This window comes from Biomphalaria glabrata, chromosome 11, assembly GCF_947242115.1.
Source record: "Biomphalaria glabrata chromosome 11, xgBioGlab47.1, whole genome shotgun sequence".
In the NCBI taxonomy this organism is placed as follows: Eukaryota; Metazoa; Mollusca; class Gastropoda; family Planorbidae; genus Biomphalaria; species Biomphalaria glabrata.
Window position 1 is genome coordinate 20,765,626 of NC_074721.1, and position 26,234 is coordinate 20,791,859.

The 26,234-nt window shown below is 35.6% G+C and overlaps 1 protein-coding gene across 8 annotated transcripts in view; it reads left to right on the plus strand.

The window, feature by feature from the left end:
• Positions 1-11,287: 11,287 nt before the first annotated feature.
• The window catches only part of LOC106074348 (CLIP-associating protein 1-like), a 108,691-nt gene continuing 93,744 nt past the window's right edge, over positions 11,288-26,234 (plus strand). For 7 of the 8 annotated variants that reach the window (XM_056004597.1, XM_056004596.1, XM_056004598.1 and 4 more), the window contains exons 1-2: positions 11,288-11,442; positions 16,046-16,415. In XM_056004597.1, coding sequence (XP_055860572.1) covers positions 16,233-16,415 — 183 coding nt within the window. In that variant the 5' untranslated portion in view covers positions 11,288-11,442; positions 16,046-16,232. Of the gene's footprint in view, positions 11,443-15,237; positions 15,442-16,045; positions 16,416-26,234 lie in introns of those variants that run through there. The other variant, XM_056004595.1, reaches the window with a different exon arrangement.

The following is a 26,234-nucleotide window of genomic DNA, read 5'->3' on the forward strand; positions in this document are numbered from 1 at the left end:
GGCACATCGAGAAAGCCTGCTGGAGCAACGTGTAAGACAAATGGTCTTGATGACCTACGCTATGACATCCACTGCATCGCTTCTTGCCATGAGTCTGCCGTCGGTGGTAACTAAGAGAAAGGCCAGACAACGAAAACGACTTTCCCTTAACCAAAGGCAGGCCAATTGGAGCAGAAGGAGAAAGCGGCACCTGCAGAGAGCAGTGTGGATTGCTTTGTGGGGAGCACGATCAATGCAATCTGTGACTCCCACTGACCGACCTCCACCTGCACTGGCCAACCGTGAACATGTTTCTTTTCGGGACGAAAAGACTAAGGTGGGGGTAGTGTTGTAACCCTGCCTTGCACCAGTGCTTGAGGTGCGCACTAGCGCACTAGTGAACGTAAACAGGAAGACACTAGGAGAGAGATAATAACATTGCATCAGGGATTGTGAAGAGTCTGAATGTTTGGAAACTAAGAAGCAAGCTTTTGATGCTACCTGAAGGTTGTAGAAGGGACCTGGAGCGAAGCGGGGAAGGCTGTCGTTGGTCCACATTCGGGTTGCTGTCTAAAGGACTGGTAAATTAGTAGAAAGACTCTGAGGAAGCTGAAGGATGCTATGTGTTTGTCCTAGTGAATAAACACCTGTATTTATTTCCTGTTACACTGTGTTGAGTTGCATGCCTATTCGTTGAGTGCCTAACCTAGAGTTACAACACTATGTAGGTCTTTTACAATCTATAAATACACGTGTTACTTTAGGTCTAGTGATAGTTTAAGCTACTGTAGTTACGAGCATATACTTTGAAACATACTGTTATTTAATAGAAAACAGAATGTGTAGTCATTAGTGAACACAATGAGCTTGTGTTGATTAGTGAGCACTATGAACTTGTGTTGATTAGTGAACACTATGAACTTGTGTTGAACCAAAAGATGTAGGTCACGGAGCCGTGTAGATTGATTGATTGTATGGATTGAAAAAGGTTTAGTTTACGCCCTGCCCCCCCCCTCATGATTTGGTTTGCTTGCACAGTGATAAGTGTTAATTCACATGAATATATTTTTTGTATATATATATTTTTTGTCTTTGTATAGGGGACTGTTAGGGGGTTAAACATGTTTCGGATGTTCCTTCAGATAAACTACTTCCTAGTCCAACGGGGGCAGTGCATTAGCCCGTGACCATAGAGACGACCGAATATCAGTCTAGGAAGCATACCGCAGGACCAGGCAGCCAAACGGAAATAGGTTAACAAAAAATAAATAAAAAGACAATGTTCTTTGCTTTGCTTATTTCTAAAGCAGAGAGTTATTGTGACAGGACAGAGTCGTTACTGTTGTCTACAGTCCGAGACAGTCGAAGAGAGATGTGTACGACTCAATGCAAATCATGGTAATCATTCCCCCTCATTCAACTTCGCACTGGCGGATCCAGGGAGGGGGGCGGCAGGGACTGAACCCCCGCCCCCTCCGAAAGGGGGGCGGACAAATTTTAGTAAATAAAAATAACACACAATTAGTATACGAATTTATTAGTTATGTAATAATATATACTAACTATTTATATTTCAACCTATTTTTAGATTATTTCGCCCCCCCCCCCCTCTAGTATGTTGGCCGATTTGGTTGGGTAGGGTGGGGCGATGGCATCAATCCCGCCCCCTCCCCACCATAAACTTTCGAGTGGGGGGGGGGGGCGGTCCATTTTATTTGTTGAAATCACAGCTTGTTAACAGAATCAATTAAATATTTATATAATTAAAACTTGTTATTGATATTTTAATCGATCTTTATAGTATGTCGTTCCCCTGTTAGCCGATTGGGTGGGGGGATACATCTGCCCTTCCCACCTAAACCCTTTGAGTGGAGGGCGGTCCAACTTTTATTTAGAAATCATAGTTTGTTAACAATATTAGTTGAATTACTATATAATTTTTATATTATGTCGCGACCCCTTCCGGTATCTTGGCCGATTCGGTGAGGTGGAGGGGGGGGCATTGCTTCTAGTGCCCTCCCCACTCTAGCCCTCTAAGTGGAGGGGGGGCGGTCCTATTTTTATGGAGAAATCATAGTTCGTGAAAAAAATTAGTTGAATATCTATATAATATAAGCTACATATTGATATTTGAATCCATTTGTATATTATGTAGCACATACACTCTAATCTCAAATTTTATCATAAGTAAATATAAAAGAAAAAGGTTGCACCAGGGCGGAGGGGCGATACATACAATCACCTTCCGCCCATCGGACAAACCAATACTTTTTTCTTTTTGCATTTTAGTTAAGAAATGACAATATTAAAAAAAAATTGTCATTAATATAATTCATATATGCTATAAATTAATTTCATATATCGAGTCGCCCCACCCCTATTCTTTAATGCCTAATGCCATCATTAGCAGAAATTATAAAAAGGAGCGAGGATTAACGTTTTCATTCTACCGCCCTCTTCCCTTTCGAGACGAAAACATGACGTTTGAAACAAAATTGTCAAATATGGCGACAGAGTTTATGTAATTGCACATGATTTATCATAATTATTTTAAGATTTTATTTTGGAAAATTTAGAATTCATACGAAATTTTCAGTATAAGAGTAACAATTGAGATGAGTTGATCCCAAATATTATTTTTCTAGTCACCCTTTTCCAACCTTTACTCAAACTGATATTTTTCTGTATAACTAAATTTGGGACTATAACTCACAATATACTCATAACCTTAAAAATGCAAAAAAAAAAAAAAAAAATAGAATAGAATCTAATTGATCTACTTAATTTCTCCATTCATTTCCGAATTTTTTTGTTTAGAGCTTTGAATTATAGTTCTGTAACAAAACAAAGTTACAAGCATCTTATTGAACAAAATGTGTCACTTACAAATGAGAATTTTTTTCAAAAATATTATTTTTCGAATAATTTTTTTTTCGGCGGCGATCCTCAAAGTCATAATCTAAATATGTGGGGTATCTTATCTTTTCAAGAAACAAATCGGTTGTATTTGCGATGTAGTAAGGGCCTGTAAATTCATATTAGAACATTTTTCAAGTAAAACATTATTCAAGAGGTCCTTTTTTAATAGGATGAATAATGAGCTGTAGATGTCAGGAGAATGCGTTTCTGCAGTGAAGAAAAAAAACGCATTTGGCGTCGGGGCTTTGCCCCGAATCCCACTGGGGAGCTTACAGTTCTTCCCCAGACCCCCTAGATGTCAAGAGGAAGGCCTCAACACGGCTGTTTTTCAATTTTTTGCCGAAGGTTGAGAAACACTGCTTTTTTAAATTCTCTTTATATATATACTAGACAAATGTTGAGGTAGACATAGATCTAAATCTACACTAATCTAGAGTTAAAAATTGGCTTTTATAGAGTCCATTCTGTGCGTGAACTTTTGTTCATGAATGAATATAGGCCTATCTCAACACGGCTACGCATCTTTAGCGAACAGCGAACGAATGTATTAAAAATGCTTTAGAAAAACAAATTTGAATGTTAATTTGATTAAAATATGAAATGAATGGGCAATAATTAGTATGTTTATGTGTTAAAGCATGAAACTATCTTTGCGAAAAGAAGTTTTATCATCTTAGAGTTCAATAAGAGTTTTAGACCTAGGCCTAGGAATAGACTCAGTAGAGAGATGTGTTAATGTGTAACCATTTGGTAATGTCTAATGAAATAATGTTCGCCAGGAAATCTGTAGTCACAGATATCAGGAACTAATTTATGTAAAAAATGCTTTTGGATAATCTAGTGGATTGGATTAAGATGTATGTTAAACGTAGCTAATGATCCTTTCACGTTATTTCTCTTTCGCTACGAAAATAAAATTAGTTTTACAAAAATGGGTTTACCCGAAGTCGATACATTCTTATCTATTAAAAACGAAAAGAGCGATAGCTTTGTTAAATGAACGGGGTTATAAAGTGAACAATTAAACGAAATAATGTTTAGTACGCAATTCATGAATGAATATAGATCTAGGCCTATCTCAACTCCGCTTCGCAGCTTTCATACATAAATGTAGCTTTAGAAAACCAAATTTGAATGTTTATTTGATCAAAATATGAAATGAATGGACTTCAATTAATATGTTTATGTGTTAAAGTATTAAAACTATCTGTGCTAAGAGAAGTTTTATCATCTTAGAGTTGAATTAGAGTTTTAGATCTAGGGATGGGATTATAAAGTAAACAATTAAACGAATTAATATTTAGTACGCGATTCATTACGGTATTGTCTAATGAAAGAATGTTCGTCAGGAAATCTGTAATCACAGATATAAGGAACTAATTAATGTAAAAAATGCTTTTGAAACACAAAATTGAAGGTTAATTTTATTATATAATGAAATCAATGGATCTTCTTTTGTCTTTTCATGTGTCAAAGTAAAAAACTATCTGCGCAAAGTGTATTTCTTAAAATTAGATCTAGGTCTAAATCCTTTCTATCTTTTCTCATGTCAACATTGTAGACATGGCCTAGATCCATAAAATACTATAGCTGTAATAGAGTCGGACAACTTTATTTTTTTTGAGGGTCTTAAGTTTGTTTTAGGGCTACAATACACTACGGTCTAAGTTGGTACCCAAGGAATATTCCTGCCTAGTTTTATCAAGATTGGTCAAGCGGTTTTAATGTCTATAAGTAACATACATACATACATACCCCTCACATTCTACTTTATAATATAGATATATATATATATATATATATATATATATATATATATATATATATATATATATATATATATATATATATATATATATATATATATATGTAGTGTATGCGTTTATGCATAGGGTTAGGGTTTAGTGGGCGTTAGGGTTAAGGTTTGGAAAAAAATTCCCCCCCCCCCACACGCACACATTCTAAAGTTCTGGATCCGCTAGCATTGAAGATAGCAGGAAGATCTCCTACTTTGTCTAGGCGTTCAATCAATCCAACATTAGTGATGACGAGAGAAGACATCGCTCTTACAAAACGTTATCAACTTGATAAATGAGGAGCTGTGTTTAAAAAAAAAACTTGTTTTTTAGGTTACTTGTTTTGAAGCATAAGATGATTTATAAGAAGCAAAGACCGAGGTAGAGTTGGGAAATGCAACAAAAACGCGTAGAAAACTATCTAGTTGACGATACCTTTTTGTCTTTGCAGATTTTATATTAGGCTAGCTCATTATAGAAATGTTAGTTCCCTCTGACTACGCAAAGGATTCTGTAATTTATAAGTTCTCAACTAGGCCGTATATATTTGGTCTTAATAACAAAACTGTCCATACAATGGCTATATAACAAGACTGTCCATATGTGAGCTTGCGCTCCCAGAGCTAGTTTTATATGCCATTTTAGCTATTTTTTAAATGTATTTTTATTGTATAGGTTAGAGCTATTTTTATATATTTTATTTTTATAGGTTAGTGTCAGATTTTATAATTGTACTTCCGCATATTTATATAGGTTAGTGCGGGATAGTATAAAAGTGATGTACTACATGCTGTCTTAAAACAGTTGAGTGTACATTTGACCAGTGGTCAGTACCATATCTGTCTGTGTGACAGCTGAAGATCTTTGTGGTCTGTCGTCTAATTATATTTTTATTCTGTACCTGGGACGGCCTGTAAGTTTGTAACTATTTATTTTTTTACTAGATCTATGTCACACTATGTGTAAGGTAGTTATATTTTTTTCTACTTGGACTATTTGTCATAATAGTTGGCAACATGCTGTATTAAAGATGGCGGCGTCCATCAGTCCTAATAGAATATAATATAGTTTTACATTTTTGTATTGCAGGCTATTGTTACTGCTTTTAGCTGCTGAATATTACTGCTTTTAGCTGCTGAATATTACTGCTTTTAGCTGCTGCAATTACTCTGCTGAAATAGCTGCTGCTTATAACTGCTATTGTAGATCTATTCTAATTCTAGGGAATCTAGTGTTATTTTGTTTCTGCTATTGATAGTTTTGTTATTGTTTCTGTAGATCTATTCAGACTATTCTAAATCTAATTCTAGGGAAGCTAGTGTTATTTTGTTTCTGTAGTGTTGCCTTATTAGTGGTTTAGTTATAAGTTATATTCTTAGTGAATACTATTAGTAAGAGTACTAAGGCTAATATGTTCTTGTTTTAGTTATGGGTTGGTTGTAGTAGTAGGATATTGTAGATCTAGACTAGTTTATTGTAGTTTGTTTGTCGATCTAGGTCTAGGGTAGTAGTTGTAGTGATTTAGTTAGATAGTTGGTTTGGTTAGTTTGTTAGTGTTTGTAGTGGTGTAGATTTAGAGGGTTTTAGTTAGTTGATGGGTTCAGTAGTAGTGATTAGTCAAGTTAGTGTATATATTATACTTTATTATTGATTTATTTTTGTATGTAAATAAAGTTTCTTTTTGTTTTATTTATCGTAAACTAAAGTTTGTTATCTTGTTTTCATTTAGTTAAGTTAGTATAGTTAGTTGTCTGGTTACTTAGGTGACTCTAGCCCCTTGGTCACCATACCGAGGTGCACAGATTGAGCCCACCCAGTAGCGCAAACATCTGCCTACTGTTGGTAAATTTTAATGTTTAGCAGAGAATAGGTCCTCCCACTCGCGCCTGCCTGACCTGCTCACACATACAATGGCTTTATAACAAGACTGTCTATACAATGGCTTTAATAAGACTGTCCATACAATGGTCTTACAACTACAATGCCTTATAATACATAAAAATACATAAGTTAAGTTTTTAAAAGGGAAAGAAGCACTCACTTACTTCCATTTCACCATACACAGCAATAGTTATTTCCCCGTGAAGATATAACAAAATTAATTAATGAATGACTACTATTCAATTAACTAATTGGTAATTTTTTTGATTGATTCATTTTTTGTGTGTTAGTAGCAATGAATGATTGTGCAAAGTTTCAACTTGATCCAAGAATGGGAAGTGTGTCAAAAACTTCTAAAGAATCCTGACAGGTAGATATATTTAATATAAGCATGTAAAAACAACACTTGTTGAAAGGAAATTACATGTACTTAATTAAAGAAACAAAAGAGAGAGAGAGAGTGAGTACAATTAGGCTATCTTAAAATAAAAAACTTGGATTCATCAAAAGATTGACTATGTAAATGTAATGATCACCTCGGATAACAATACAACAATGTTGATGTATGGAATCTAAGACAGAGGAAACAACAGAAGATCTATACGGCCCTAATAATAGTGAAAACTAATAAATAAACTACATCACTATTCTCGGCACTAGGAGACAAATCTATCATTTCTAGCTTTCTATTAAGTGGGAAACACAGAAGAAATTTAAAAAAAAAAAGAAAATTTTTAGAAAATTGAAAGCGTTCTAGAGCATGTATGTATTATGTGATGTATTATGTGATGTTTGATGTAGCAGCATAATACATCACGTTCATCAGTGCTAGATTTACGACAGGACCTCACCATTAAAGAATGACTCCTCATTTCAAAAGTGTGTTTTTTAACAAACTAGGAATATATATGGCTTCTTCTGTCTCGGAAGACAATGGATGCACCCAGATGAGTCACTGGTTTTGGTTTCATCTTGAGACGGGGCAGAATCTGGTGTTACTAATCAAGCCAATTCTGGAACGGCAGATTTTGCCACAGTTTCTGCATTTGTAGGCATCTATTTTAGGGCTAACTGATAGGACAGCTTTCTTTTTCTTTCTCTTGACTAAGGCCACTTCATTTCTTTTGCTCTCGGTGAAGATCGCACCAGCATGCACAGTCTGTCTCCATGCACTCCGGTCTGATATCTGTGGTTCTCATGTCTCGCTTGCAGACATCTATATAGGTTAATTTTGGGCGGCCCTTTGGATGACTCCCTCCACAAGGCACAAGCCCAGCATATATCTTTCGGGATTCTACCATACGGCATGTGGGTGACTTGTCGGCGTAGTCTTCTCTGTGTCAGGAGAGCTTCCTGATTGGAGACATGATCCCTCCAGGAGATGCACATTATGTGTCTAAGGCAGCCTAAGTGTAAGGCTTTTCTTGAATGAATGTGGTTCTTTGTATTATTACAATAATACCTCTTCTGGTATTATAAGAATATACATGGTGTATTAATTAAATGCCCTTCTTCACGGCGTACTTGTTGTTGCGTATGTCTACTAGATCTACTGAGTAATATGACCACAACATATAGACTCAAATAAACTACACACTAAGTAGCAGACGATATTTTAATTATGATAAATAAACGTTTCACACTATATTGGCCACTTCAACCATCACTAAATCACATAGTATATCTCATCACATGTAATCCAAATGAAATTCATCGAGTACATATCTAGCAATACTTTCAACTTAAAACATTACACCTTACACGTCTGTATTCTTCAATATCTCTAGGGTCTACTACTTGACCATGTGATTGACACCCCACAATTCAACTGTGGATTCTTGTCTCTCACGTGAAACACAAATACAGTGTTGACTTCGTGCTTCTCAACTAATGCATGTCACAATATCAAAACAGTGATGTGACACTAAGTGGAAACTATCTAATTGTGCTCTTGGTACATGTAGCCTATGTTGACCAGCTCTCACTACCATAAAAAAGAAAGCCCAGATACTTGCCCAGTGATCAGCGCCTACTGCCCAGCGTAAACTGCCCAGTTCCAGGCTCCAGCTGTCCGCTGCCCAATATCTATTGCCCACTACTTACGGCGCTGAGAATACCCTTCCCACCTCTCGCTACAGACGTACTCCTCTTCGACTCAAGCCTCATCCCTCTACAACAAGATTCAGCTCCGAGTCATTCCTGTATCTACCAGACGAGTCCAGCGGCCAACTGACCAGCAAAGAAAGATAAGAAATAAAAATAGAAACACTTATCCACTCCTTCATATGCAATCAATGATGAAATTAATCCATCAAAATCATTGTTAACCCACTACCCAAGCTAGTAGTTATATTGTTGTGCTTGTTAAATTAAATTGTTTTTATATTCAACGTAAAATCTGTTCATTTGTTCTAATTGTTGCTCGTATTGTGCCTGTTCAAAGTCTACTTATGTGAGCGGGGAAAACTCAAAATTACTTTCCCTAGAGCAGTGATGCCCAAACTACGGCCCGCGGGCCATATCCGGCCCGCGACGTGGTTCCGACTGGCCCTCCAAAAACATTGGTAAAAATGTAGAAAATAAATAAAAAAATATTTAATTATCTCTATGTTAGAACTCTCACTTTTTCGTTGATGGATTACATTGTAATCTATTGTCTTGTAATATTCATATATTTTTTTTTCGGCGACAAGAATTGACAGTTGTTTTAGAATCTTGGACGCTTCCGCGGCTGTCTTGATCTAGACGTGTCCTTGACATCTCATGCGTGTAACGCAGCGCATGTTTTCTGTACCATTTTGGTTCATGTTCTTCTGACATCAACATGATTGGTGCCGTACAATGCAACATTTCTACGTTAATGAAATAGAGTCAAATAAATGAAAATTGGATCTTGAAACTTCCAGGAAAAGTGCACAGATCTTTTTTTTTCTGGAATAAGCCAACATGTTTGATCTGTACAGAGAGTGTCTGTTGTAAAGAACATAACATAAAAAGGCATTCTCAAACAAACCATTACAAAAATATGGAGGCATTGTTGGTTTGAGCCGCTAAAATTAGAGTCGCTAAGTTACGTCTAGAGTTGAGCGATTTGAGAAAATATTTACCAAGAAAAATAATGAGTCGACTGCAATGGAGGCTACAGAGTTGCTCACATTTTAAGAAGAGAAATGAAGCACAAAAAAGTGCTTGATAGAAGTGATGAAATAAAATCGGCCTGAAAAAAATGCAGTTGAAGCTGTCAGCCTTTTCTGGCATAACAACTGCAAAACGAGTGGACGATATTTGTGAAAATCTCCATTCAAAACTAATTGAAGAGCAGCTGATTTCGAAATCATTTTTTCCCCGCTTCCCGCTTTCCCGCTGAGGAGTGACGTCATCTGGAATTGATTGACTTACAAAGGCAGACTTCCATGCTTGAGAAATTTCCAGCAATGCAGACAATAGATTTCGAGCAATGCAATCAATAGATTTCTAGCAAATGAGAGATAAGAATGGAGAAAAAGGGTTAACAGATCTTGTGTAGTGCCCCAACGGTCCCGCAGATCAAAGGATAGGTGAAAGTGAATGTACAGTTAGATGTGAACCTGGCCTAACTAGTTCCCCTTTCAGACCTCGTGGTCTATAGGGCAGATGATGTAAAGTTCATCTGTTTTTGTGGCCTACGGTTAACGGGGGTGTCATGTAGCCAGCACAACGACCAACCACCTTTACTTTTCCCCAACTAATGTCAGAGCTGAGTGTACTCAGAGGCGCCCAAAGTTCAAAATCCCAGTCTTCACCAGGATTCGAACCCGGGACCCCCGGTTCGGAAGCCAAGCGCTTTACCGCTCAGCCACCGCGCCTCCCCTGGCCTAACTGATTTCTTGAAATTAAAATTGATCTAATTGTTTTGAAAAGGCTCAATCTCTTATTCGAATCCTTAAAAAAAAAAAAAAAAAAAATATATTCTGGAAGTAGAGCAAAAGTTCAGGATAGTGAAGTTTATAAGGTTTTAAATTAGGTCCAACTAATTGCATACTAATTAGCTTTTTCTCTTTAAAAAACTGCTTGCATAACTGATTTTAAAAATTAGATTTTTCGCTTTCAGAAAAAAAAAGTAGCCGTTGCATCAGAACTTTGAATGGTCTAAAATATTGTGATGTCGGATTTTCAATACCTTTTGTAGTTTACGAGATCTAAACGGGACGGACGGACAGACGGACAGTTATTTCGCACAAAACTAATAGCGTCTTTTCCCCTTTCAGGGGCCGCTAAAAAACAACTCTTTTGTGTATTAAACACATTGGAATTGATGAATTACTTCCCTTGTATTATGACTTTCATTTGGGGAGGAAGGGGGACACAAAATAAATACAGATCGATTATTGGTGTAATAGAAGAAAGAACTAATCACACTACAGCTACTGTATTATATTGGCTCGTTATATTTTTTTTTTCAAGATATGAAATTAAATATTGGACAGTTTACTTCGTTTCTCTCTTCATATGTAGATCAAATCTAGATTTGATTGTCAATGTTATTCCATGGTTATTCAACAACCACCTTGTAGCTTGTACTTGTAAGCATGAAAGTAGATCTAGAATTTGCGACATTGAACTGACTAAGGGGCGGGTCCTTTTTGTATTTTAAACATTCGATTAAGAAATATGTTAACTTCCTCCACTTTTACAGTTGCAAATGCTTAAACAAGATAAACAAACAAGAGTAATTCTAGTGTTAAATTTAGGTAGTGCTTAAAAGTAGGCCAAAACAGTTGGTTGGCATCTCTTATCAAGCAGCTTTCATGTCATTATGTCTTTAAAGAGAGCATAATCTGACGTCATAAATTTGAAATTCAACATGGCGGAATACTATGATGCGATCGTAAGTACACAAAGTATTATTAATAATAATTGAAACTTAAAGGATAATTGCATTACCAAATGCATAATTTAACTCTAGATCTAGGTTTATCGATAATAGTCTAGCTAAAAAAACAGAATATTCTAGATCTAGATTTTAGACTGATTAGATTATCATTTATCAACTTCAAGATTGAAGATTAGTAGACCATTACTAATACTATTACTATTAGATTAGTGACTTAGTCTCATTACTTCATTATAAATACAAATGAAATAGTATTAGATCTAGATCTAGAGTTTAGACTCATTAATGACATTATCATTAGTCTTAGATTACTGAGTCAGTGACTGAGTGAGGCGTCTGATTGAGCCTCAATTGAGAATTGAGGATAATATAAATAATAATTTATAGAGTCTAGATTCTAGATCTAAATAATAATACTATAATTTGAGTATAATACTTTACTTGACTACTGTCTTCTACTCTTACTCTAGACTAGAATCATACTCAATTATCATAGTTAATAGTAGAATCTTCTCTACTCTCTAGACTTAGATGGTAGAGTCTACCTACTCTAGATTCTAGAGATATGCTAGATCTAGAATCTATTATAGATCTATCTATAAATAGATAGATCTATATTCTAGATCTACTCTAGCATCTAGAATCTAGATCTAGAGTAGTAAATCTAGATCTAATTCTTTATTCTAAGTCTAAGTTTCTCGTCTACTGTGACTACTGCCTGATCCTGATTGACTCACGACTGGTCTGATTCCGACTTCAAACTTAAATCAAAATGATACTAATGGTCTAATCTTAGACTTAGACTGTCACTTTAACTTTAACACTACTACCAGTACAAATACTATTACTAGGTTTGATCTAGATTTGTACTTTTACTCACTACTGAGCACTCTGTCAGTCCACTGTTTCTGACTCTCAAGTCTCACTACACTAGTGAGAGTAACAGAGCCATAATAATAAAATACCATAATTTAAAATGCCATATATATATAATTATAATCTACGTTACTTCTAACTAGAAGATGATTAGAAGTAACTAGAAGATGATTACAAGATGATTACACGTACGTCCTAAGCTTCATTCATCTCTAGAGATCTAGTTTCTAGTCATGCATGTTAACCAATGACTATGACTAGATGCCAGGATGATAGGATTAGAATTAGATCTATTCCAGATCTAGATCTAGTAGATGATCATCTATATAGATCTAGTCTAGATTATCTATTGATCTATCATCTACAATTAGATCTAGTTTTATAATCTAGTTTGTAGATTTACTATCATCTAAATCTAGATTCTAGATCTAGAAAATTTAGAGATTTTAGATTTAGATCTAGAAGTAAGAAAAATCTCTATCTAGATAAGTATAGATCATATTATTTCATTTATATTATAATTCTTTTCTTCGCTCAAGAGTTTGGACGAGAAGAAGAAGTATCACTCTTTTATTTCTGCGGATAGAACTATCCCACGAAATTTACGAGCCTTGCGTTTAGCGAAGTCATACAGTATGATATATATATCATATAAAAATTCTATATTTCATACATAGATCACGCTCAATAACAAGAATTAACAAATGTTTCAATCTATCTATGAGAGTTGTTTAACTAAAGTAATTCTTCATTAGCTTGAGGCGTGAGAAGCTTCTTTCACCAGATTTCAAAATTACGGGATAATGCTGTTTTTTTTTTATCGCGTGTAGGATTGGCATTTTCCTTATTGAATGGCACCCCAAAATGACAATTTTTGTCTATAAATTTCAGGCGATTCCTATGGGTTTTCTAATGATTTTAATAATTTCTGGATATTTCCAGAACTTTTTCGTATATTTTGCAATTTCATGAGATTATCAGGAGCTCCTGATAAATTGACAGGAGGCCACGGGAAATCTGTTAAAAGTTATACAATGGTTTAATTTAAAAATTTATACACCTAGAATTAGCGCGGGTCCTATGAAAGTGGGGGGCCAAATGCGATCGTATAAGTGCGGAGCCCACTGCGGTCACCTAAGGCGTCCCTTAAAAATAATGGCGTATGCTACGCCACCGGTCGACTAGTATAAAAATTTTAGAATTACCATGATCTAGACTAGCACTAGAGAAAGTGACTAGTAGATACTACGATTCTAGATCTAGCTAGATGTACTATCTAAATCTAGATATTGAGTCTAGATTATCTAGAATAATCTATGGTTAGATTTAGATCTCCTCGACATATACTAATATATATCTATATAGGATATTAATTATATAATCTATATTTTATATATCTTCTACATTATAGTTTACTTTATAAAACTATTAAATTTTATATATAATATATAGACTTAGACTTAGGTCCCCCAACACTATCAGGCTTAGGTTCTGAGTCAGAGCTAGAGAGAAAGTGTTTTCATTTATTCAATGTATTCTGAGTCTGGGTGTAGATGTCTTAATGCTCCCTTATTTATTTAGAAAACGCATGTAAAATTAGATTGATATAAAGTTTAAAAAAGAAGTAGGATGAGCTGAAGATTGCAAAAGAATTAGAAATTTGATGGTTCTGATACATGTAAGAAAGACATAAATATGGAAACACTTCTTCACAAGAACATTTTGAATCAATATTGTTGCTTCTTGCAAAAACCAAATAATGAAAGATCCTACTTAGTAGATTAGATGAAACACTGTCACTTAATATTTTAAACATTTGTTAAAATGAAGTATTTTTTTCCTTAATCAATACACATAGATTTATATTTTATAATTAAAATAATAATTAAAATCAAATCTCTACAAACAGAATATGTACATAAAACTGATGTTTTCACTACTTGAATATTTACATAAATGATGTTTTCATCCTTGAAAAAAAAAATTAACTAGGAAGTAGATTATCTTCAGCTCTGAAAGACATAGATTTGTTAAAAAACATTTTATTAACATTTTTCACAAACAAAGCTTCACCATGTAACCACCTGTTTCATTAACAAAACACCATTATTATATATTTATTTATATATATATATAGCACAGCACCTCTAGAATAAAAGTCAAGGGACAGATGATTATGACGATTCATATACATCTTCATTTTGATGGTTATGCAGATTTAATATTGTACACATACATGTCTTTTTTTTTTTTCACATTTCTCACATACTTAGGCTTGTTTTTCTCAATAGCCCACAATTCTACTTAAGGTCAAAGTGGACTAGTATTTTTGTTTAAGAGTTGAAGGAGGGTAGATAGAAGTGTGGTTTTTAATCCCTATGTGGCTTCATCTAAGCTAGACCCATTTAATAGTCTTGCTCCTGATCAATGTTGTTTTTATTTACATTGTAATTTTCATTTCTTTTTTTCTCTCCATTTCATACAAATGCAGAAATATTTGTTTTTGTGTGCACAAGTAACTTACTTGTCATTAGTTCAAATTGAAATAATTAAATTTCAGCCCTAGTTACAAGAAAAGAGCTTTCATTAAAGAACAAGATTTAACATATTTATTAATGACTAGACAATTGTACTCATTCAATTTCTCAATAGAAATAGGTACATATATCTAGGCCTAAGTTTGTTCACTACAGGTACATAGACAGTTCATTCCCCACAAACACATTAAAAAATGATCTATATATACATATGTACACAGAGCCTCCTCAGCTGTGGCTGGTCTTGTGTAGGATGTTATGTGCCCAAACTAGAGGAGCTAGCTGCATCTCTCCCTCTTTCCCTCTCTCAATTCACTTTCTCTGTGCTCTGGAGTGTTGATATAGATAGTTACAATGTCAATATTGTTAGCACTTCATTCAATAAGAAGTGCTGAAAAGGAAAAAAAATAAGGGATCATTTGTAAATGGGCATTTTTTTAAATTGTAATTTGTTTCCAAGGATAAAAAAACATTCTTCAATGGGATCTTTTTGTTATTAAATTCAATTTCTTGCTCTGTGCTTCATAAATGAACATTGTATGTTTTTGTGTGTACACAAGTAACTTATCTGTGACAAGAGGTAACAAATGTTTTTATAAGATTTACTTTAAGTGTAATCTTGTTTTATGATTAATGCTTATATTAGCTTTTGTACATTTCTTTATTATTATTTTTAATGCTGGGTGAGCTAGAACTAGAACTAAATGAATACTATTTGCATCTAGTGCATTACATTCCTTAAACACTGTCTAGCTGTAAATAGTTCACATGATGAAAACACATTTTTTTTTGGACAATTTCCAGAATTTGAAATTGAAGAAAGATTTATTATATATATCCAATATGCTAAAAAAAAAACAACAACTAATTAAGCATATATGTATTTATTCACAGCAGCCATTGTTGAAGTCAAATAATTATTTTGTGTGACTTTTTTTGAGAGAATGCTAAATAATAAAAAACTTCTGACTCTTGTCTTTGCTGTGCATATTTACATGTTAGTTTACTATTTGACTGGTGCATGTCTAGGCACTGTAGTTAACACATTAATATACTAATTACTGTAACATCCTAATAGCAACATAAAGTTTTACTTGCTGATTTAGGTCATCAAAACAAACAGTTGCTAAATACTTAGTCTATTTCTGTCTATACTATTTATTGTATATTTTCTTTTCTTTCAGAAAACCATAAAATGTTGGTCCTGAATGGGTTCATGAACAATTATTCCAATGTACTCATGAGTAGACTGAAGTTCTGCTAGGCTGAATGTGTTAGATAAAAAAACAAAACACATTATATTGGACATTATTCACTTAAAGAAATTTTTTTGTTCACTTGCATCCTGTTCTTGAGTTGGCAACAATTATAATGTCGAGTCTTGATGACTTCATTGATGGAGTGACATCTCAGGACACCAAGAAACGCCTCCAGACTCATGCTGACCTGATTCCCTTCCTTAGTGACCCACACAGCTCCCTAGAATGTCAGGATTTTAATGTTGACCAGCTGATAGAGGGACTAGCTGGCTGGGTCAAGAGCAGCAACTTTAAGGTGAGTCCTAACGTTTGTTTATTTGAAACCTTAGGCTGATAAGCTTCTATCCTGCTTCTTTCTTATAAGTCTCTTAGTTGCCAAGGTATACATTCATAGGTGATGATGAATAGAATTTGAAATACCCAAATCAAATTTAAAAATAAAATAAAATAATAATTGATATTAATCCATCATTTCAAAGTGTCATGACATGCTTCATCCATTGGTTCCCTGGAAATGGGGCTGTGTTTTCTGATGTGGAAGGTATATATGAGTGTGTAAGAAGTTTCTGTCAAGTGCTCATCCTATAGAACAACATGGGCACATGTATTGTTTGTGCACTATGCAGTAGAGTTTGCTAAGGAAAAGCTAGAGTTGATTATAGATTACTACTATTATATATATTTTTGTCCTGTCATAAGACATGCCATATATATATTAAAACAGCGATGCCCAACTCAATTCGATCTGCGGGCCATTTTAATTTCCAACTCTAGTGTCGCGGGCCACATGATAGAAAAGATACAAAAAAAGTAAAGAAATTAACTTGAAACTCCTTTATTTGAGATCCGAGGAACTAGTACTCACACTGAATTATTGGGATATATTTGAATTTTCTTTGTACGCTTCAGAAAATCGCATTAAGTTCTGTTTATGTTTTGTTGTTATTGGTCTTTAATACAGCCACACTTTATAAAACAAACATGTTGGCTAGCATGGTATGATGTTCTTCAAAGAGGTAAAGATCCGTTCACTTTTCCTAGTAGATTCTATATTCTGAGTCCTATTTCATGAACACACTAATGTTAAATACAGTTTCAACATTTTTTAGGGTGGGAAGGGGGGATTTTCTATATTTTGTGCCGACATTTCGGCGGGCCCGAAGGAAGCACGTCACGGGCCGGATCTGGCCCGCGGGCCGTATTTTGGGCATCACCGTAATTATAAGGTTAGAAAATGCAAATTTTTATTGACCCTTCAATTTATCTTTATATATGATGTAGTCTTCTGGGTCTAAATCTGAATTAAATCCTAATGTTTGTTTTAAAGTCAAAGTGTTTCTAAAAAAACATCAATTCAATGCATTGTGAGTCATGCAGAGGAGGCTGTAACCTCATTACAAAAAGAATGCTGTGACTAGAAGAGTGATCTCACAAGCCATTGTTGACATTGGGCTACTTGCATCCTTCTACTTCTTCCAAAGTGTGCCTGCGTGTAATGAAGGGGGCGGCTGTGGTGTCCCTCTTCGCCGTTCATCTGCCTTCACACAGGGAGATCAAACTAATCAATACATTGCTCTAGTGCGATGTGGTGAGGCCTGCTGAGTCCAGTCCTCCCTTCTGGCTATCGGGACTGTCCTCTCACCGGGGAAAGAAATGTGTTGGTTGTTTTCGTGTTCCTATGAACGGGATAAGACCGTGTGTGTGTGTGTTTCTTTGTGAGTTTAGCCTTCTCCTCTGTGTGTGTACGCTGTAAGGCTCAGGCAGTGAACATTGGAGGGGATTGTAGTGTTATGGCTGGGATGACTTTAGAAACCATTGATGCCAGTGTTACGTTTTGAATCATTAGTTTGTGCTTTTGAACATTCCAAGAGCTAGGTTTCTGAATGTTCACCTGAACCAAAAGGTCTATGAACCTGCTCTTGTACGTTTTGTAAGGGAAGACTGCCAATGTTTAGACTGTTTTTTTGTTTTTCTATTCATCGCTGATAGAATTGTTAATAAATGACTGAGTCGAATTTGTACATAATTTGTGTATCAACTCAACATTGTTTAACACGAGTTCAGTGCGACAGGGCGTATTTAATGTAGGCTGTGTGCAACTGTTCTTACTGCTGTGTAATATGTCGATTTTTTTATGGTCTTATTTCTCTCCTAGTAAACCTCACATCCCCCCTCCCTTGTATCTCTCTGTGATATAGATTTTATGACCGCTAAAACTGTGATAAGATAAAAATCCATCTGTGTTACACAGGTTTAAATGATGTGATCTATGACCCTGTTTATGTGTGTAATTGTTTCACGTGTTCTTTATAATAGTCTGAGTTGGATAGGATCTACAGCAGACATCTGGAATAGTTACTTGGGAATTCTGGAACAAATATATACTTGGCACGGGGACTTACGTTGATTCTAAATACAGCTTTGCATTTTTTTGGAATATCATTTCTTCAAATGTGTGAAGTCAGCGATTTATGTGTTTTTAAAATATATTCGTTTAAAATTTAGATGGAGATTTGTTCATGGTAGGTCTCTATTTGACTCGTTGGACTTCATTTTTATTATTGTATATATAATACAGTTTTTGGTAGGACGGGGCTGACTTCTAGAATTGTTTGTAATAAGTTTTGATTATTGTGTGTTGTAAGCTCACCAGTGTCTAGCTATATTGCTTTGAGCTAAATGATTTTGTCGACTTAGGTCTTTTTTAAAAATATTTTTATCTGAGCTTAAAAGCATCACTTTGTCAGATTGTACATTGTAGAACTTGTTAAATCTTAGCATTAGTTTGTGATAACGTCAGTATTGATCGCGTCCTTGGTTGGCGAGAGTTGTCGCCCATCGATGACCGATTTTACCATGGCTAACGTTAAGGCATCACACACTAAAACACAGGCTCTGTTCACAGGTGGTGTACGATTGTGGAAGACCTTCACATTATTTCTTGCTGAGCTAAGTTTGCACCAGTTGTACATCGCTAAGTAGTTTTTGGAAGCATTATTTTTAGTTACTTGACTCGCATGTTGTAAGCTCATCTTAGAACACTGATCTCTTGCTATTGGTGATTCCATGATTGCAGGTTTAGGTTCGATCATTAGGGCTCTACTCTGTGTCCTACTGGAAGTAAGCTAGAGCCAGAGTATTGCTGAGTTAGAGAATTGCTGAGACACTCTTGGTAACAATGACGTGCTTCTAAAACTCTCCCCTCCCGTCTTTTTTCCCCCTTTCAACTCATTTTGATGTCTTTTAAGGCTTTTAGGTCACAAACACTGTTAGAACCTCTATTTACAACTAGTGCAAGTACCTCTGTCAACATTGACAGAACTGGGTTAGAGTCATGACATCACTTCTGTTCAGGACAGTTTGACTGCTACATGGTCGACTTCATGTTTGGTTTTTACTTCACATGGCATTCTGTTCAGGACAGTTTGACTGCTTCATGGTCGACTTCATGTTTGGTTTTTACTTCACATGGCATTCTTGTTAGCTCACCTTGCTGACCTCATTTGTACAGTGTGGCTTTAATTAGATGTACCAGTACTACAGTGTAGGTCTACCATGCTATGCGCTTGAAGAACTCCCAGTTACATCTATTTTTTAACACTGCTCTGTCCAGTTACTTTAAACTACTAAATCGTTCATCACTTATAACGTTTTTCTTGTATGGTTCATAACCCATCAATCTCATTTTGCATAATGCTACGTACTCTGGCGCTATTCTGTTTGACAAAATTGTTTCAGCAGCTCATATGGCAGCAAATCACTTGGCAGCCGGAGTTTCGACCTGGATCTTATTAGGCTCGTCTTCTGCGTAAGTGGGGTTCTCTAAGTTTGTAATAATGGGGCCTCTGGCCATATACAAAAGTCTTTAACGTCCAAAAGTCCTTGTTTGCTTACATAATTACTCTTTCCAAAAATTAAAGTCCATTTAGTTTATCTTTTTCCATTTCTTACAGTATTATCACTACTAATATACGTGATATGGATAAGGTGCTTGAAAAGTTGACATTGCTTGGCTCTTTTCATCTGAAGATAACATTCTATTCATAGGTTGTTGTTGCTCAATAGATGAAATGCAACAATTCAACATAATTGTCTTACAAAAACACTGCAACTTTTACCAGACCTCACCCCTTTTTTTCTATACACACTTTATACAACTCTGCAACGCAAACACAATTGTTCTAACACACTTAATAAAAGAGGAAAGCGTTATTAATAATGCTGTACCCAAACCCAATTGATAACTATTTATTTCTGCTTAGGTATTCTTTTTAAAGTAGCAAGCTTCTAGAATAGTCTCTATGTAGTGAGTTTAAAAGCGTGTAAATATGAAATGAAGAGGCCCTCCCAAATGTCTTAGTACTTACCTTCTCCCCATGTCTTAGTACTTACCTTCTCCCCATGTCTTAGTACTTACCTTCTCCCCATGTCTTAGTACTTACCTTCTCCCCTGTTTGGGTCATCAAGGGCCGTTGAGTTTGTTTGTGGTTATCAGCAGAACACGCACTTGTCGAAGACTGCACTCTAGGAGAAACAGCCATCTAGACACTTTTGAAGAGTGTGCGGTGCTTCTCTGATTGCACCTTTCTGTTTTGTGTATATGAAAGTCTAGTGTCATTCAGAATGTCTCTAGAGAAGGCAGTTCTATGTCATTCACCGGAAAATGTGTGTGTGTTTACATACTTAGGCATACAACTGTATTCATCGCCGCTTGTACGAATCTAATCTAGTCATCAGCTTATGACTTGCTGTGGCCTCTGGTATTACATGTTCTATTATTGAATTCAATGTCTGTGTGTGTTTGCTAGTGGAAAAAAAAAGGATTACCGCCCCCGGTGACACTTTTTATTGAATGATTTTCGTAAAGATCTTGATTGTGTGTGTGGAGAGCTTATTCAATGTATATGGGGAAAGGTGTGTGTGTTGGCTTCTCTAGATTTACTAAGCTTGTCTATGCAGGGCGTGTTGTGGCAGTGTGTTATTCAAGATTTGCCATTCATTCACGTAGAACCGCCCTCTTTACATTCTGGATGAGTGAATGCTAATTGTGTGTTTTAGTGTTGTTCAGTGCTAATGACATTAAGTGAAGCTCAAACTAGAATAATCACACAGTAGTGGATAGATTTCATTCTCAACTATAAGCAGTTAAATACCGATGACCGCTTGATCAGTTCACTATTTCCGGAGTTCGATAGTTTGTGTCCATCTTTCTCTAGTTGTCTTGTGTTGAGTTGGGAGTAGGGGAATAGCTTGATTATACTACCAAGGTAACACTTTTTATACTGGACATTTTAGGAACTTACATTTATAAATGAACTTCTTTTAATTCGTTAATTTTTTCTTTGAAACTGGAGGTCACCAAGTAATGGCTGATCCTTTGATCTCCTCCTGTCGTGATGAAAACAAAAAAACAGCAGAAAAGAAGGTATGGCCTGAGGGGGAAGGTCGTTGATGTTTATAATCAAGTGTGACAGAATCAGGGTGACCTAGTAGTGGGCAGACTGCGTTCAAGGTACAATACCACTGCTACGTGTGCTCTTGTTTTAGTGACCAAGTGCAGCTCATGGGAGGACATGTTTCTATGTGCTCTAGTTAGTTTTTGCTGAGGTTCTGTGTTGTAAACAAACACCTTCGACAGACATTGTGTATGTGTCATGGTTTCTTTTAATAGACCGGAACTGATACGCATGACTTGCGTGTTGGATAGACTTGTAGCTCGTAGATTCGATCTCCGTGTAGCACTCGTGCGTGTACTTCAGTGACGGCTTTAGGGCTAGTTTTTAGCTGTGCGCTTTCAGTTGGTCTTCTAGTCTAGCAGGCATTCAGAACTACTCAAGTCATGCGCTTTCAGTTGGTCTTCTAGTCTAGCAGGCATTCAGAACTACTCAAGTCATGCGCTTTCACTCAGCTACGGTCAACAAACTTAATCGAATTTTTTGTGTGTATCTCAACAAAATGTCAAACACGCAGCAGACATGTATTTTTTTTTTTTGTACTGACGTCTTTTACCTGTTTCAATTTACACCGTCATTTCAAATAGTTTTGTTTTTTTAAACTGACTAATGACTTGCACTTATTTTTTTATTCGATAGAAGTGGGTGTGTTAACGCGATTGACTAATAAGATTATATAAAACACCTAGAGTTACAGCGTGTTAATGCCTTAAGCGAACCAGACTTGGTCAATAGGTGCTTGTCGTCTTCGCCATTTCTTGGTGTCCTCTCCACTAACAAGTCCTTCTGCTGTGTATTTACTGTTTCTCTTCCCCATCTGTTGGGATGGTCACGTGTATTGTTCATGCACGATCATCCAGAGAACCCCCCCCCCCCCCCCCAACTAGCGCAATCTTTGCTGAAGAATGAATTTGAAATCTGCTGTCTCTCCATTGATAGATGCAGCTGCTATTGGCTATGCTTTTCTATGGTATTGACTATCTTATACTTAGTAGTAACTGATCACTTCATTGATCTGATTAGTAGATAAGCACGACTTAACACAATTAGCGCCAATGTACCAAATGTGTAAAGCTGTCTTTTAATGCAAGATAAAAGTAAGGAGTCCCCCCCCCCCCCCCCCCAATATTTATCGTAAAACTTAGTTTTGAAGTGATTGTCCTAGTTTTTAGTGTTGCTTGATCACATACTTTAAAGATACTTTAAAACAACTAAATTGGCCAAGTTTTATGGTAATGCACTTTGGGCATACAACTATTTCCATCGCTGCCTGTGACTGATCAGGCACTCATAATGTTTATTTTTTTAAATAATAATAATCTTTATTATCCATGAGGAAATTTGTCTTACAATTTGTGCATTAAAATACATTATAACTATAGAAACCAAATCTACATTGACACTAGTTTCACTCCAATATAACATGTGATGGTTAGTTAACTAAGGGACAGGACGTTATTTCATTGTTAGTGTTTTTATCAACAAAAGGTCAAATGTTTAAAAACATATTTCTTTTACTAGATATTCGTCAATATATGTAACCTATTATAACCTCTTAGTAAGTGCTTTTTTACATTTGCGCCCCCCACCCCCGGCCCTTTTTTTTTCCATTTGGTTTGGTACTTTTAAAAGAATTGCATCTGAATCTGGGTCTTTTTTTTTTTTTTTTAAACTATTTGGTTTGAATCGCTAAGCCAGCTACTGTATGTGTATTTAAACAGCTTGAAGAGAATTGTTAAGAGTCTACTTCAAATATTGCCATCTGTCTTAACCAGGTTCATTTCTCTTCTCAGTATTGGCATTCCATTAGCACACATCTATATATAGATACATATTTGAACCCATTGTCTTAGAAAGTAAGAAGGTATCTCCACCACATGATGAGCGTGGGCGTTGTGACGTCACTACTGTTTCTTATGTTCACCGATCTCATTGTTTGAGTCTATGGAAGTGGTGCTATGCATTGACTCGTAGAGCGGTGAAGACATGTCAGAAAGTGGTGCTATGCATTGACTCGTAGAGCGGTGAAGACATGTCAGAAAGTGGTGCTATGCATTGACTCGTAGAGCGATGAAGACATGTCAGAAAGTGGTGCTATGCATTGACTCGTAGAGCGGTGAAGACATGTCAGAAAGTGGTGCTATGCATTGACTCGTAGAGCGGTGAAGACCTGTCAGAAAGAGAATGAAAATAAATGATGGAAAGTTAAATGATGCATAAAGAGATCTGCAGAGTAAAATGATGGATAAAGATCTTGCAAAGTAGAATGATGTGTAAAGAAGTAGCAAAGCAAAATGATGTGTAAAGATATTGCAAAGTAAAATGATGTGTAAAAATCTTGGAAAATTATGCAATGATCTTGCAATGTAAAAGGATGTCTAAAGATATTGCAAAGTAAAATGATACGTAAAGATCTTGCAGAGTAAAAAGATGTCTTAAGATCTTGCAAAGTAAAATGATGCATAAAGATCTTACAAAGTAAAAGGATGTGTAAAGAGCTTGCAAAGTAAAATGATGTGTAAAGATCTTACAAAGTAAAATTCTGTATTAAAAAAAAAAAAAAAAAAAAAAAAACTTACATCTTAGTGTGTAGTAACGTGTGCTCATGTTCTGGTATGGCTGAGTGGTGCACTGCGAGTCATGTGTGCTAAAAATAACGTAACTCGTCATTACCTTGCAGTATTATCTGTATTGACATGATGAGCCTTAAGGGAGATTATTACTAATGACAGGAATCGACTGGGGGGGGGGGCGATTTTTTGTGTGTAAATTTGTTACATAAAAATAATTAATTCAAATATAATTTTCCCTAATGTGGATGCATATTTTTTATATATAAAACAAGGGGACCTAGGATCATAGAAATTGTTTTCTATTGGCAAGTGTAGTCAGCACAACTATCAACAAACATCACATCACTTAAGACATCTTAGAATAGAATTTTCGGTGTAGTAGATTCCGCTTACTAAAAATACCTACTATATCTCAGGTGTACTATAGGCTCTTCAGAAGTGGTACATTTTTAAATTGAACTTGGGGAGAGGGGATGCCGTTTTGTTCAAATAGGGCATTGACTTGTTCATTCATCCATTATATTGGTATAAAGTGTTGCTTTTCATTCCGTGTTGCTCGTAGTTGTCCACCTAATTCTCTTCCATTGATAGTAATGGATGAGCAGAGCACGTCTCGGCCCGATGAACTACATGTGTGCGAGTGACCTGGGGGATATAGTCCCTTGACCTGCCCACATTGACCTACATTGATGCATCCTCACGTGTATGTTGTCTGCTGGTTGTAAACATGTGTAATTAGGTCACTGGGTAAATTCTTGGGCATCTTTCCTTAGAAATAAAGTAGAGGCTGCATTCTAGTCCGCCTGGACTTCTGTCTGTTGATGGTAGACTAACAGGAACACTGGTCACTAATATAGGAGTCTATATCTGTTCTCCTCGTAACTTTTGATCATTCTATTAGAGCCTAGTTCTAGTGTGTACTGTTTATTGTCTAACACTAAGCTAATGAAGTTGTGAATAACTCCAGAGGAAACAGCTGTTTACTTAGATCTATCATGTAACACTACTAGCATTAGATATGTGGCTAGTTCAAATAAACCTTCATGGTTTTGGAGATATGTTAGCATTCAAATGGGATGAATATAAATGATTGACATTGTGAACAGTGATACAATTGAGTCATTCTGGAATGTGTAATTCTACTATCAGTTAGTGCCATTGGTTGAGTTTGGGAACTACTACTGAGCTCTGTAGTGATGGCAGGTGGTTGGCCAAGTGTACATTACTGGTAACATTTAGCTGTTGTTAGTACTAAGGATAAAGTCAGCACATCCTAAATGATGGATACTATAAGAGAAGAGCTATACAAACAAACTACAGAGGTGCCTCTCACTCCTAAAGTACTGCAACACCTGACGGTAAGTCATTTACCAACAGTCATGAAATAATGGGATTTATTAAAGTACCTGTTCCCAATGTATTGATTCTAAACAAGTGCCAATGTCAAACACTTGACAAACATCTTAAGTAGATCTAAATCAATGAACATTTTATTCTAAGCATGTTTTTTTTAGTTTTCTACATATGACTTGTTTACATGTCTTCGTTAAGGAAACCTTGAGTTTAGATTCTGAAATATTTGGTCAAAAATTCATACACAATGAAAAACTTACCCACCGTAACCTTTAAATAGTTTTGCACATAGTAAAGAATAGATAATGGGGTTTCTTGGCAATGAAGTCTAACCTGTAATTTTTTGTTTTTAAATATTATTTTATGTAGATTGAGTAATTTTAGTTTTAATATGACTTATTGGTTACTTCCCTATGTTGCTTTAAATATGAATTTTGAAAATATTTTATAATTTACTAAGCGTATCTATATAGTGTTAACTTCAATTCTAGTTCAAAGTAGACAATTGACATATCTTTGAGTATTTCTTAAATAGCTTATTAATAAATGTGAGATACACTACTAGTTTCTATTGCAACATCAGTGCTGGCTAAAGTAAGTTGAAAAACCTTGATCAAATCATTGCAGTGACTAAGATTTTTTACTTAAATTATAAAAAACATTTTTTAGGATGTGCCTGTGTTCAACAAATGTGTACCTGACATTAGTTGGGTAAAGTAAAGACAGTTGGTCATT